A 15,995-nucleotide genomic window follows, 5' to 3' on the forward strand; every position below is an offset into this window, starting at 1 on the left:
CACGACAAGGCAGTAATCCATGAAGGGGATGCTAGGCATAAACATCCTTTAAGGATTGCTGAATCTGCTGTGGCCCCCACACTGTGGAATCTCCTCTTACACCACCCCCCTCCAAGGTAAGTATGGCCCCCATCACTTCTAGGTTTATGCAGTTTCCTCAAGACATGGTTATGCCAACAAGCCTGGGGACCACAGGGGGTGGTTCGACAAGTGAGGAGACTCTGTTACTATTAACATCCTCTCATCTATTATTATTATTTAATTCTTTTTGTAGTTTTAAAATGTTTTTAATATTTGTTAATGATGATTTTAGATATTTTAGCTACATATTGTACACCACCCAGAATCACTTGCTTATGAGATGGACAGCTCTATAAGATAGATACAGTAGACAGGCAGGCAGGAAGGCAGGCAGGCATTCTTTAGCACATTGTAGTTAGGAAATGTGGGTGGTCAATTGCTATGCATTCTTCTAATAAGGAAAGGAGAAATTTCCTAACAGTCTCTGGGGTGAGACTTCCTCTTAGTTGTGACAAGAGGATTGTTACAAAGTAAGCACAGTGGGAAAGAGTTTTCTCCCCGATGACTTAATTAAATGATGACTTAATTAAATCCCTGATGAAATTTAATTGAAACGGGAAGTCTTGAGGTTTCAGAAATGTACAGTAAAAGACATACCAATTTATGTACCTATGTATATTTTGGCTGCCATATTATACCCATAACATTCTCCAAAAATTTCTTCTTCCGTGAAAGAATATCTAATACAAATTCTCTAAGAATGATGATTTCAAATCAGTATTTTAGTAACTGGGCAGTTAAGCCCAATTCTCACCAGTCTTCTGTCTCAGGATCTTGTCTTCTTTGCTGCACTGACTGAGAGCTTCTTCTGAAGATAATCTAAGTGAAAGCTTTTGTGAATAAACTATCATGTTCAATGGCAATTGCTGGAGGGAATCTGACTTTATAAGGCTACCAACACCAGTTACCGTATATACTTGAGTATAAGCCGAATTTTTCAGCCCACTTTTTGGGCTGAAAAATTCCACTTCGGCTTATACTCCAGTCAACAAAAAAACTTACCGAGGACTTGTGCGCGGCCGAGGCTTTGGTGCTTCCGGGATCGCGCGCACCTCTCCCAAGCCACCGCCGTCCGAGACCTGCCGAAGTTTGGGGAGGTTTGGGGAGGTGCGCGCGCACCTCCCCAAACCTCCCCAAACGTCGGCAGGTCTCCGTTCCTCCGTGCCCTGCCTGCCTGCTTTTTTCCGCAGCGGAAAGAAGCAGGCAGGCAGGGCGCGGAGGAACGGAGACCTGCCGACGTTTGGGGAGGTTTGGGCGCCTCCCCAAACCTCCCCAAACGTCGGCAGGTCTCCGTTCCTCCTGCCGACGTTTGGGGAGGTTTGGGCGCCTCCCCAAACCTCCCCAGGTCTCCGTTCCTCCGCGCAGACCTGCCGACGTTTGGGGAGGTTTGGGCGCCTCCCCAAACCTCCCCAATCGTCGGCAGGTCTCCGTTCCTCCTGCCGACGTTTGGGGAGGTTTGGGCGCCTCCCCAAACCTCCCCAGGTCTCCGTTCCTCCGCGCAGACCTGCCGGCGTTTGGGGAGGTTTGGGCGCCTCCCCAAACCTCCCCAATCGTCGGCAGGTCTCCGTTCCTCCTGCCGACGTTTGGGGAGGTTTGGGCGCCTCCCCAAACCTCCCCAGGTCTCCGTTCCTCTGCGCAGACCTGCCGACGTTTGGGGAGGTTTGGGCGCCTCCCCAAACCTCCCCAATCGTCGGCAGGTCTCCGTTCCTCCTGCCGACGTTTGGGGAGGTTTGGGCGCCTCCCCAAACCTCCCCAGGTCTCCGTTCCTCCGCGCAGACCTGCCGACGTTTCGGGAGGTTTGGGCGCCTCCCCAAACCTCCCCAGGTCTCCGTTCCTCCGCGCAGACCTGCCGACGTTTGGGGAGGTTTGGGCGCCTCCCCAAACCTCCCCAAATGTCGGCAGGTCTCCGTTCCTCCTGCCGACGTTTGGGGAGGTTTGGGCGCCTCCCCAAACCTCCCCAGGTCTCCGTTCCTCCGCGCAGACCTGCCGACGTTTGGGGAGGTTTGGGCGCCTCCCCAAACCTCCCCAAACATCGGCAGGTCTCCGTTCCTCCTGCCGACGTTTGGGGAGGTTTGGGCGCCTCCCCAAACCTCCCCAGGTCTCCGTTCCTCCGCGCAGACCTGCCGACGTTTGGGGAGGTTTGGGCGCCTCCCCAAACCTCCCCAAACGTCGGCAGGTCTCCGTTCCTCCTGCCGACGTTTGGGGAGGTTTGGGCACCTCCCCAAACCTCCCCAGGTCTCCGTTCCTCCGCGCAGACCTGCCGACGTTTGGGGAGGTTTGGGCGCCTTCCCAAACGTCGACGGGTCTCCGTTCCTCTGCGCCCTGCCTGCCTGCTTCTTTCCGCTGTGGAAAGAAGCAGGCAGGCAGGGCGCAGAGGAACGGAGACCCAGCGACGTTTGGGGAGGTTTGGGGAGGCGCCCAAACCTCCCCAAACGTCGGCAGGTGTCCGTTCCTCCGCGCCCTGCCTGCCTGCTTCTTTCCGCTGTGGAAAGAAGCAGGCAGGCAGGGCGCGGAGGAACGGAGACCCGGCGACGTTTGGGGAGGTTTGGGGAGATGCCCAAACCTCCCCAAACGTCGGCAGGTGTCCGTTCCTCCGCGCCCTGCCTGCCTGCTTCTTTCCGCTGTGGAAAGAAGCAGGCAGGCAGGGCGCGGAGGAACGGAGACCCGGCGACGTTTGGGGAGGTTTGGGGAGGCGCCCAAACCTCCCCAAACGTCGGCAGGTGTCCGTTCCTCCGCGCCCTGCCTGCCTGCTTCTTTCCGCTGTGGAAAGAAGCAGGCAGGCAGGGCGCAGAGGAACGGAGACCCGGCGACGTTTGGGGAGGTTTGGGGAGGCGCCCAAACCTCCCCAAACGTCGGCAGGTGTCCGTTCCTCCGCGCCCTGCCTGCCTGCTTCTTTCCGCTGCGGAAAGAAGCAGGCAGGCAGGGCGCAGAGGTCCGGAGACCTGCCGACGTTTGGGGAGGTTTGGGGAGGTGCGCGCACACCTCCCCAAACCTCCCCAAACTTCGGCAGGTCTCCGGACGGCGGCGGCTTGGGAGAGGTGCGCGCGATCCTGGAAGCACCGAAGCAAGTCCTCGGTAAGCTCCGGGCGGTCACTTGCTTCGCGTCTCCTGAGGGAAGGGGGGGCGACTGGAGCGGGCGTGTTTCCTCGCCTGCTGGGCGCCGCGATTTGCCCGGGGAACGCGCGGGCCCCGAATGGCAGCGTGTAGCGAGGAAGCTGACAGCCAGGGCTTCCCCGAGAGCCGCGGCCACACAGGGTATTCCTGTGTATTCAGGCTTGCAAAATGGCGGATCGAGCCTCTGCTGGCCGCAGAGGCTTGCAGAATGGCGGATCGGCTTATACTCGAGTCAACAACTTTTTCCAGTTTTTGGGGGTGAAATTGGGGGTCTCGGCTTATACTCGAGTCGGCTTATACTCAAGTATATACGGTATGTAAGTTTTTTTTGTCTGTTTCAATTGCAGAAAGGTAGTTGAGAACTCTTCTGTCTAAAAGTCCTCCTTCAGGCACTTTCAACACATCAGAATTTTAAATCTCAATTATCTTTTAAAAATAGCTTTTTGTTATCTTCCACATTAGCTTCAGAGGATGATATCTGAAATATATGTGATCCCAAAGATGACCTATAGATACCGGAGGTAATATTGGAGAATGCTTAATATACACCAAACTGAGAATATCTTATCTAAATCCTGAAATTGTTTACTAATGTGGACCATCTGTTTGCTTCTGTTCTGTGACTGTATAGCTGAAGTGGTAGAAAGCCCAAATGTATTCCTGAGTGGTTGATTAAGCCCTTTGGGTTAAATAAATCGGTGCAACTGTAAAATAGAGCTCATGATTTTCAGCAATGGTCTGGCCTAAAAAGATGAAGTTCATCTATAGGAGCTTTCTGGAATGTCCAGATAGACCAGTTCTTGTTTTTTTTTAGTCTGGAAGCCAATGACAAATGCCAGAAATAATTTAATTGCTTATACAGTGGGTACTATATTGTTATGTAACATCGCTGACAACTGGAAAGAAAATGGGGAATTCTGTTGATTTTTTTACATTGATATATTCAAGCATCTGTGCCTGTGAACTGGCTTGCTTGTTATAAAAAACAGGAATCTGATGTTGAAATAATTCTGATTCACTATGTAGCTAATAACACATTGCCAAAGACTGTGTGAAAATCGTGTTTTCATTATATCTATTGGACCTTCCAATTCTCTTGTAACAATATGGCTGACAACTTCAAGCCCAAGTCTTCTAAATTAAACAGATTTCATTATTTAAAAGGCTTCCCTTCCTGGGTGGGGTCTATCTGCTTTTGCAAGTTGATTTATAAAACATTGGCCAACTTATAGGACTTCATGATTGTTGCTGACATCCTTGAGTAAAGGTTTGAAATGGGGGTGTAATTCTGAAAGTTATAATAATGAGCAGGCACTGAAATCTCTACAGTTTCCCACTCTTGCCTTTCAATTTAAATAAAAGCAATAATTTTAGAATCTGACAATTGCTAATCAAATTGGTTTACCCCAGCTCAAATGGGTCTATTCTTTGACTTTGTGTATATTTGTGTATGGGTTATTTATAGACTAACTAGAACAGCAGCCCCCAACCTTTTGGGACCAGGGACCAGAGAGAGGTTTTTCTGTGGACCAGAGTTTGTGTGGTTTTGTGTGCTGCCCACATCCCATGGTTGGGGCTTCACTTGTTTGCACAGCCCAGTTTCTGGCATGCTGCGGACTGGTATCTGTCCATGGACCGGAGGTTGGGGACCCCGAACTAGAAGGTCTAAAATTTTCTATGCCAGTGTTACCCACATACTGCTGTCCAAATGATTTAGACTGTAACAAATATTATCCCTGGTTAGTGGCCATGTTAATGGTCTTGATAGCACATGATTCAATGCATTTGAAGAGTACCACACCAGGAAACCATGAGGTATTCTATTGTCTCTGTGCTGGCATTTTGCTTACACAACTTTTTCACATGATGATCTTATTGACATGTTGCTTGACACTGATTGGTCAAATAAAGTGAAATTAATTTTACCCCTCCAGAACTATGTGACTTGTGTATAATATATAAATTTACATAACTGGATTATATAACTCTATGCTTAAAGAAAATGAAATCCTATCTAAATGTCAGCAAAAAATGCATATAGTGTTTAACCATAGATTCCACTCTCTGTTGTACTTCCGGAATTTCTGAGATGCTAATGCAGGATTTTGTTCTGGGGATTATAACCATCTGTTCTCCCACAGAATAATGGGCTGAGATTTTCCTGCTTTTATCACTTTCTTCCTTTGGAATTAGCAGGATTTACAGCAGGGCACTTCTGTATGCATACATAGATGGCTTGCCCTTTAATGTTTCCTATACTTGCAATTCCTGTTATCACTTCAGGATATTGTTATTTATTGCTGATTAAATCTGAATATTTCTTGTGAAAAATCATTGAGGAACACTCCAGCAGAAATGCCGGTTTTCTCCTCTTTCCATCTTTCTCTGTTCCTCTCTGAGATTTATTTTATTTGATTTATAGTCACCAAATCTGAAGACTGGAGACAGTGTGCAAAGTTAAAAGAATGTAAAAATGCAATAAGAAAGCACACAGACAAACAGAACACATTGGGGAGAAAAATGCCCCCCTCAACTATCTACTGGTATCAGGATCACAAATCACACTGGCCTCTAGTTTCAAAAGGCAGTTTTTCAGAGTTTTTCAATTGGCATTAAGGTCAGGGCCAGGTGAACTTTCAAGCAACAATATTCTAGAGCAGAGGTTCCCAACCTTTTGGGCACCAGGGACTAGTTCTGTGGAGAAAGGTTTTTCTATGGACTGGAGAATGTGTGGTTTGTGTGCTGCCTGCATTCCACAGATTGGGCTTTGCTTGTTTGTGCAGACCAGTTGCTGGCATGCCACGGACCGGTACTGGTCCACTGACTGGGGTTGGGGACCCCTGTTCTAGAGGGTAGAGAAAGAGTGGCTCCAGGATTTTACAAGATGACATGCTTCATCTTATGGGGAAAAAGTGGTCCCGTGGTTATTTATGAACTGCCTTTCTTCAAATAGGAGAAAGTCCAGGTAGGGCTTTAAAGGTGACAACCAGCATCTTGAATTTCACTAAGAAATTCCACCTCACTTGCTCAGTGTTGGCTGGCTGCAAATACCATCTTGCTTCCACTAAAAGTTCTGCTTGGACATTTAATACTGCCTCCCTCCTGGGAGGAGCATGGCTCAAAGTGATCTTGCCAGTTAGGTGTAGAGTGCCTCTTCTTTGAGTTTTTTGCCTTTTGTAAATGGGAATGTGTGTGTGTGTGTGTGTGTGTGTGTGTGTGTGTGTGTGTGTATATGTATATGTATACTAAGCAGGGCAAAGCAGAAGTAAAGTGAGAATGGCATAGCTATTGCAATTTGCCAAATAGATTTTGTCTATGTATTTGATGCCTGAAATGGCCTTTTATTTAAAATAGCCAGAGAACCAAGTACTGTGCTCTGTTTTTGATGTATCCTAAAATGAATCTCTTGGTTAAAGTCTTCCCCCAATATTTGATGCCATATTTTTCTTATCAGCAGTTATTGTGTGAATAAAACCAGGCTGGTCCATGACAAAAGTCTGACATCCATAATTATACAAAAGAACATGTGTTTTATAATTCTCATGAACTCCTCATCTGAGAAGGGTTTGGGGTTGTTCTGTACAACACTTTTCTAAAGTTATTTTCCTGCTGTGATTATTCTGCTGTTAAAATACATGTAGTTTTATTGATAATTATTTTTATGATAGTTATTTTTTAATCTGGTCGTATTTTGTATATTGAGAAGGAATGTTTCAGTTTAGAAGTATAGGAATATTTTTAAACCATAAAGTATATTGGCAGGAAATGTTTGTAAGCAGGGGGATGCAAAATGTGTCATAGATGCTTTTAGTGGATACTGCAGTGAACAGGGGGATTGGATCAGACTGCAAAGATACTTTGCAAGTCTTCTCCCAGAGCCCCAGCCTTTCTCTGGGCATCTGTACGGTGCAGTAGATATTGATGTGTGTTTGAGAAGAGTGATGCTTCTCAACCCAACTCTTACATATATGATATGGAAATCTACTTGTTTTTAAGACCAAACCACACTGGTTTTGAGAGTTTCATTATATTCTCTTTCCATTCATCTCCTGTGCTCCACAACCATTATAAGTTCAGGTATGATGGATGTGAAAGTTAAATATTTATTTATTTTTAATTCCATTTATATCCCGCCCTTCTCCGAAGACTCAGGGCAGCTTACAAGCTTAGCAGTAGCCTTCATTCTATGTATATGCCTGCTTATTAGGGCTTTCACAAGCGGCATTATTACAAAGTCAGCTTAATTGCCCCCAACAATCTGGGTCATTCCCTTTAAAAAAAAAGTCTGTGATCAAGTGGAAAAACACAAAATAACTAGGACCTGGAGATCAAACTGGGAAATTTTTTTAAAAAAATCTCATTTTAAAGTATTTAAAGTGGAAGGAAGGGTATTCATGATATAGAGAAGAAAAAACATTTCCTCTGGCTAAAGCCAAAGCTGCAATTTGGTGCTGCTGACCTCTCTTTGGAAATGTTTTAAGATTTCTCCCATTGTTTTCTCCAGACTGAAAGGAATAAACCTTTAGGGGCTTAAATAGAATCCAGAGCAAAAGAATCTGATCTTTCTGAGATGTCTTTGTCGAATTACTGTATATTTTGATCATAATGCTACTCTGTTGGCTAACAAAATAGCAATACCTAACAAGGGGTGGGGGGGATGCAGGGAGAAGGTCTTCAAATGAATTGAGCAAACTACTAAATTATTATCAAACTCTTGACTTCTCACTACATCCTCACCCATGTTGTAGTTACTTAATATTCATCTTTTTAATACAAGCTACTTATTTTTTGTAATGACTAGCATATTTAGTATTTTTCTTTGAGAACTTAATTTAGGAATGCCTAAATTTTTAAAAATTATTTTGGCACAGAAGAGCAACAACAGATGAAATAGTGGGACTGTCCTGAATGGTTTGGGAACACAACTGCTTTTAAGTTACCACTTCTTTATTTTTAATATGCCTATAAGGAATAAAGATTTTCTGTTAAACTGACTTTGCTTTGTGCAAAATACCTTGCAATTTTCAAAAGTCAGCTTGCTCAGTTTTGGCAAAGGCAGCATTTCTCTTTAATTAAAGACAAAGTTCCTCTATTGTTGGTAGCTGCCTCACCTATAATCTCCTACACATTCAGAAGGGCTATAGCTGTATTTTCCTACTCCTCCTTAGGCAAAAGCTGGTCCAACCACCTGTTAGCATTACATCATGGGCTGTGAAACACACAGTTGTACCAAAAGCCCTTAAACAAAGTGGTGCTTCTTACATTGTTTGCACTCAAAGAGCTGATGTCATGCCAAGCTGATGTCATTCCATGCATTTGTGTCAATGCCTTGGCAACCAGGCAGGTGGGGAGTCTCAGCTAAAGTCATCTGGATTGAAGGGAAGAAAGTTTTCAAATTTTTACTTTTCAGAATCGGTCTCTCAACTGCAAGACAACCAATCCTGGATGCCTGCTCAGGCATTAGGGAGAAAAAAAAAGTTTTGTGTGTACCCCGTCTCTTAACAATTCGCTTTTTGAGTAATCTCTTCTTTGTGAAGCAGAATTTTATTAGAAGGAAAATTGAATTGTGAAATCCAAATGGTTTGATTCAGTTCTTTATCAAATTTATATAGCCACCCATCTCACCAAAAGTGACTTTGGACGGCATACAACAATGAAAATAAAACAACACTGTAAAAAACCTCAGATATAAAATGTAAAAAACCCCATATTAATAAACACCATAAAAATAAAAGATACAAACACTCTTTTTCTGAATGAAAAAGAAAGCAAAAAAGTATGAAATGGGTATTTGTTTCCATTTCTTGCAACACACAAAGTTATGCATCCTTTCAATTTTGATTCCAACTTTGGTACTGGATTCAACTTCTGTGGGCTAAGGGATTGTGGGAAAGTTGCTAAGCTGTAGAAAGGTGCATATAAACCAAGGGTACCTTAAAATATGTACAGTGAGTACAAGTATCTACTGCAACTTAGAGGCATCTTGTGTGTTTTTGAGACCACTAATGAACCAGTGAAATAACTAGTAAGCAAATATATTCCTGGACTTTGTGATCCAAGATAATTTGCTTTGTCAAACAGTTTTGATTTGAGTTTCCAGCACATGGCAGAAAATGAAAATTACAGCTTCAGAAACAGGGTGGATCTATGTCTTTGCTTGGGGGATTCAGAATGTTAGCATTCACCTCCCCTTCCATTTTCTCCCACTAAAAACCCAACCCCTCTCTCTTGTTGCAGGTGGGCTCAGCAGCTTCAAGCAGAACCATGAAAACCTCTGTGATAATTCCCTCCAACTTCAGGAGTGTCCTGAAAGCGGAGGTGGAGGTGCCGCAGTAACCTGTACACTACCTCAGTCCATTGCTACCACTCCAGACATTGAGAATGCCGAGCTCACCCCCATCTTGCCCTTCCTCTTTCTCGGCAATGAACATGATGCTCAGGACTTGGAGAAGATCCAGAGGTTGAACATCGGCTATGTAATCAACGTCACCACTCACCTCCCTCTCTACCATTATGAGAAAGGTTTGTTCAGCTACAAACGTCTCCCTGCCACGGATAGCAACAAGCAGAACCTCAGACAGTATTTCGAAGAGGCTTTTGAATTCATTGGTAACTATTCCTGTTTCCAGTTTGACTAGATTGCTCTAAATAACTGCTGCTCTTGTGACTTTAGGTCTGGGTTGGAAAATATAAAGCAGATTCGTGGGCTTGATAGGGAATTGTGACCTGTCTTTATTAATACCCTATTAACACCATCCTGCAGATGTTTGCTAATATCCCTTCTCTGTATTCTCACACTCTTAAGAGACAACATATCTGCCTATGAGAGACACATAGGGATGTTGTGGGACAGTCAATTGACAGGTTATCTCAGAAACAGCAACCCAGTGCAGGTGATTAGAGATCTGGGAAAAAGCACCTTCATAAACTCAGTATTATAGAAGCTGGGAAATTGTAGCCACAATGTTAAAAGAGTGGTGCTTGGTTAAACTGACGAATCTGGTTCACTGTTGTGCCACAGATTCCCAGGGATGTTGATACACATTCATGGAGAATAGAGGTCTCAATGGCTAAATGCAATAGTGTTTTATTGCTTCCAGGATGAAAAGCAGCATGTCACAAGAATACCAGCTGCTAAAAAAACCTGTGAATAAACACTTCTGGGCTAGATGGTTGTTTCTTTGGTCTTCCTTTGATCCCACAAGACTGCTTTTTGAGGTTAGCCAGTTTACCCATGAACACTATGAGAACTGCTTGTCCTTTATTACTGGTGTCTTCTGGTGACATTCCTCCAGAGTACAGTTCAAGAAAAAAGGATAATTTTTAAGAACACAAAGCTTTATGCTACTTGATCTGCACATATCTTTCAAAATATATGATCCTGCATAGTAGGCTTGTGGGAAGAGGCTGATGAAAAAGTGAATAAATAGGACAGAGTTGAACATGACTGGGAATGATTATGAAGGAGGAGTTGCAGCAAAGCTTGCTAACATGCCAAGAATTATATATGTGTATGTTGTTCAAGGTTATGCTTTTCTTTTTATCTGGCATGATGCATTTTGGTTTGGGGTATGTACAGCAGGGTAAAAGGTACAATGATCTACTTTCAGAATTTCTAATAATATTGAGCTAAAATGCTTGTACCTTTTAATCTCTGGAAATAGAAACATACATTTTTCCCCCTAGGTAAGTTGAGACAGTGTTTCCCAACTGGTGCCAGATGCGTTAGTCATCAACTTCCTCATCCTTCAGCTAGCATGATCATTGGCCTTGCTAGCTGAAGACTATGACAGTTGAAGCCCTTTACAGCCACAGGCACAAGATTGGGAAAAGTTGATTAAATCCTTCCGCTTGCCTCATTGCTTCTTTGTGAGGTTCAGTTTGGGGCATAAAAATGGAATTGATGGGAATACTAAATAAACATAGATTTGAACTTTCTGTAAATATGCCTGTTTTGTAGTTTTCCCTCAGAAGACTCTTTGTGGGTCTAGGTTGCACATTCTTGTTTAGCAGCTTAATAGTCCTATTGCTAAATAAAACTAGTCTATTTCCTTTGTACTGGCAACAGGATATGTCTTGCATCAGCTGAAGATTTATTGCGCTTCCAGGCCAAATCCATTTTTCTAGAGCTCATATAGCAAAATAAGAACTTTGGCTTTAATCTAACCATCCAAACCTTGCCCCATTGCACTGGACCATTACAACATAGCAGCTTAAATGTACTGTAACTGTTTGTCGCAGAGAAAAAGGAAACAGGCAGCAAATTTCTAGCTCTAGGAAACTGAACATGCCAACAGACCATTTATTGTTTAACTGGCAGGTAAAGACTTTGAGAGCCAGAAAATAAAATTGCCCCTCTTCCCCCCCCCCTAACTAGCAAACTCAGTTTTGTGATTGTTCATTAAAGATTCTGTATTTTTTATTGCACTGTCCAATTTGCAACGGGTTATCAGGTTTTAGCTTTGTAACCCCATAAGTTGCCTGGCATTTATTTATTTATTTATTTATATATCAAATTTATATGGCTGACCATCTCATGAAACAAAATGACTCTGGGTGGCATACAATAAGGATATTAAAGAATAAATATAAAAAAACATGCGGTTGATAAATAACAGATTCCCACCTCCCCCTTGCTCATCCTACCGACCTCCCTTTCCATCTTTTAATTATAGTTGTTAATTTGTTTTTATAATGTTTTGTTTTTCTTAAATACATGTTTTTGTCTATAACATTGTAAAAAGAGTCACCTCAAGGTGAGATGAGCAGCAAACAAATTTAATAATAAATAAATGAATAAAAAAACCAGTCATTATTTTTTTAAAAAAGTTTTAAAAAACCATAAGGCCTGCAAGAGATTAGATGTTAACAGCCATAATGGAGCTATCTCAAGATCTTACCAGTCTCCTGGGACCACTGAGCCTGATGGCATAGCCAAGTCTTAAGGGATTTCCAGAAAATAAATAAGGATGGAGATGACCTCACTTGGTGGTGGTAGTAGGAATTGTTCCAGAAGGCAGGTGCCATGGCAGAGAAGGTCTGCCTTCTGGGACCAAGTGTAGTTCCCTAAGACAGGACTTGCAGCATGCCTCTTCTACCAGATCTGATGAGATGGGCAGATGTAATTTATTAATTACATTAATTACTACTTGCAGAACAATGACATTTCCTAAAACCTATCAATGCTATATTCTGAATTAGCCTGAATTAGATTGTCTGGAGACAATCCTGGTCTGTTTTTTTTTCTTGTTTTGTTGGTAAATTTCTTTAGGATAGCTTTGAAATAGTGCAAAAAATTGCCATATTAAATTTATGTGTCTTTTACAAGATATGTGGCGAGAAAAATCTTGCCAAGAAAATATACCAGTTGTAAATATTATTATTGCTTCTCTCTTAGAAATGCACTCTATGAGGTAGAATAAAAAGTTTTGTAGAATTTTTCCCATTTGAAATTAAGAGGCTTCGAACGCTGCCGAAAGAGGGTGCAGATATTCCTTTCCAGATGATGACTTCCTGGGAAGACATGAGGGTATATTCAATCTCAAAAACCTTTTTTTTTCAAATACCAAAATACTTCCTTTATGTTAACCTACATGAAACCATTGAGATAGCAGCAGGCAGATATTCTTATTTCAGTAGTCAAAATATGCATATGCTGTTCTAGACATACTTTTAAATCTCAAGTTTGCTTCTGACACCAAAATTAGAATTAGAAAATAATTACAGTGACAAATTGGAAAGAAACAAGTCACGGTTTCAGATTTTGCCCTTGTCCTTTTAATGGTTAAATAAATTTTCCACACTACTTTGAACGTAAGCGTGGCAATTGCATCATTGAGCATTTCAGACAGTGACCATTTTACCAATGCTTTGCATTGCTGGCCTGTGCATATTCTACAGGCTAGTTTTATGCATGTTATTCATATGAAGGCCATGAAACACAGGACAAAATCATAAAAGAAAGGTGGAGAACTTTTAGCTTTTAGCTTCTTTGCTGCACTAGTGTTTGTGGCATCATGAAACAACATAGCCAGTGATATAATATACTGAGAAGTGTGTTTTTGCAACAAATGACCAACCTAAACGTTCCCAATTCCTTTCTTAAATGTTGGTTGAATTATGTCAAGATACAATGCATAGGGCTATTTGGCCCTGTGCAAAATAGCTCAAACAATCCATGAGTTTTCAGTATATATAATATCTAAAATATGCCCGCTGTTCACTCTCGGCAAGACTCTAATGAACTTTAATGGGAGGTTGTAATAACAGAAATGTTCTGAAAAAAGGAGTGCTGGAGAGAAGAGAGGCAAATGGATTCTTCTAGGCTAATTTTCCAACAAAGCTTTAGAGAGTAGCAATGTACACATTTCTCAAAGGTTTATGAACTTTGTACTGTTTGGATACTTCACTAGCAGCAGTGCTGATTCATATAAATGCAATTTCTGTGTTGATTAGGCTCTCTGAACATGAGCAAAGCCTTGGACTTGGAGCTTTCATTTCTGCTCTCCAGTTCTTCTCTCTGTACAGTGAAGAAAAAGAGTTCTGTCAAGTTCTTTCTGGAGTTCTTTAACTTCTCATTTGCTGCTGAAATACTAAGTGTTCTTCCTAGCTACACTTTGAATTTATTTGGCCCTGTATTGATTTGTACACTAGCAAAAACAAATCAGGTAGGGGATGGGCAGAGTGAAATTGAACAATGCCTAATTCTTCTTCCTCTTCCTTCCCCTCCTCCTTCCCAATGCAAAATTCTCATGTTTGCTGGGAATTCTTAGAGTTGCAATCATAACACAACTAGAAGACCCCAGGCTGGGAAAGCTGTATTAAATCATATGCTCATATGTTTTTCCCCCCACCCCCTGTATTAAACTAGGCCAGTGTAATGTTAAGCTGTGAATTGCATTATGAAATTATGTCTTGATCTCTCTCAATGACCTATTCTCTATTAAAGTCAATGTCTCCGTTTGTTTCTGATCTTTTCAGAGGAAGCTCACCAATGCGGTAAGGGTCTTCTTATCCACTGCCAGGCTGGGGTGTCTCGTTCCGCCACCATTGTCATTGCATACCTTATGAAGCACACAAGGATGACTATGACAGATGCCTATAAGTTTGTCAAAGGCAAAAGACCAATCATTTCTCCTAATCTTAATTTCATGGGGCAGTTATTGGAGTTTGAAGAAGATCTGAACAATGGAGTGACACCACGAATTCTTACACCAAAGCTGATTGGGGTTGAGACTGTTGTGTGACATAAAAGAACCAAAGGAGAAGGTTTTTCTTTTTAAAAAACTTTCCACAGACTGGGAAGCATGGGTGATTCTTTTCTTTTCAGCTTTACTAGGGAAAGCTTATTTTTTTAAAAAACAAAACAAAACTTCTTTTTGAAAGTCGTCACAGAATTTGTGCAGAATGCCATTGCAAATCCATTCTCAAAGGGATGGATGAAGAAGAAAGGCTTAAAAAGAAATCAGCTTTTTAAAATTGATGTTTATGAGGAAAAAAACCTCCCTGGATATTATTTCGTGTTTTTTGTTTTTTTGTTTTTGAGGAAGTGGATGGTTCAGCTACTTGTAGAGATTATGACTAAGTAGTCTGTGCAGGTTCATAGACTGAGAACAATTATATTATTTTTTTAAAAAAATAATGACACAACCAGCCAAAATAATAGCAAAAAGACTAGATCCACAGGCCTTGTGTTTGCAAAAACTTTACTAAACAAAACCTAATGAAAATGCTTGCTGGTGCAAAGGTGATCAGAGCAGCTTAAATTGTTTGCAAATCATGTCTCACTCTTCTGGCTAGAGAACACCTTTTTATTTCCTCTTGTTTCATTTTCTGGTACTATTTTTCTATTTGGGTTGTGGGTAGGAGGGGTAGGACATTAAACACCAAGGGACTTGACCATTTTATGCCATATGCCTTTATTGGCTTCTTGTGCAATAATAGTTTTTGGGAATGAAAAGCATTTTTATTTTGAGCGTTCAAACCAATTATTGCAGGCTACCCAGTAATAATACTATTTTTTTTAAGAAATAGTGCAAAGATTACTGACTTGATATAGAAGCAGGAACACAACAAAAGCAATTATTCCCTCTCCCCCTTTTCTGGTTCTAGTAATGGTGCCATAAACCTTGTTACATATGTATATCTGAATGTACAAAGATTAAGAATAAGCAAAGTTTATTTAAAATATTTTTTCGCACAAAATACTGGCGTGTTTCTGTTTATGTAAAGAAATATATTGATTATAAAATGAAGTGTTTTAGAATTGTGAGTGTGTGTGTGTGTCCTTTTTATTATTTCCTTAATAAAATCACTTAGCTAGTTTAGTTTTCAACTTGTAACAAGTATGAAAGAGCATGGGGACCTGGAATTGACTGCATGTATTTTGCCCAGATAACCTATCCATGATGTATCAGATGGCTCTTCTCTCACTTATAGCAGCCTTGTTCAGGCACAGCAATCTTTTCTAATTTAAATGTGGTGTATTGAACTAAAATAGAGACTTCTGCCTCTCTGCTGTCTTCTCTTTTCAACACTTGAATGCCATATTTCTGGATTGATCTGAGATATCCCCAGATGTATTCACAAAAGAGAAGGAATGAATCCAGGAGGAAGGCCTGTACATTCTTGGTTTGATCAAGATGACATCTGACAACTGGTCAGTGTGCCTGCAGCATCAACACACCAGAAAGGGTGTTGATCCAGCTTGCCATTGACACACAATAATTCACAATAATGCACAAGTGTGGCCCGATACATACAAAACAAATATCAAAACCCAATGGCAGCTATAGGACCTT

At 41.9% G+C, this 15,995-nt stretch overlaps 1 protein-coding gene across 2 annotated transcripts in view; it reads left to right on the forward strand.

The window, feature by feature from the left end:
* Nucleotides 1–15,440, forward strand: part of DUSP10 (dual specificity phosphatase 10) — a 37,677-nt gene extending 22,237 nt beyond the window's left edge. The window contains exons 3-4 of one of the 2 annotated variants that reach the window (XM_081324539.1): nt 9,433–9,804; nt 14,176–15,440. In XM_081324539.1, the coding sequence (XP_081180665.1) occupies nt 9,433–9,804; nt 14,176–14,441 (638 nt within the window). In that variant the 3' untranslated portion in view covers nt 14,442–15,440. The remainder of the gene's footprint in view (nt 1–9,432; nt 9,805–14,175) is intronic. The other variant, XM_081324540.1, reaches the window with a different exon arrangement.
* Nucleotides 15,441–15,995: the final 555 nt, after the last annotated feature.

The sequence above is a fragment of the Vipera berus genome, assembly GCF_964194415.1.
Source record: "Vipera berus genome assembly, chromosome: 1".
Lineage (NCBI taxonomy): Eukaryota > Metazoa > Chordata > Lepidosauria > Squamata > Viperidae > Vipera > Vipera berus.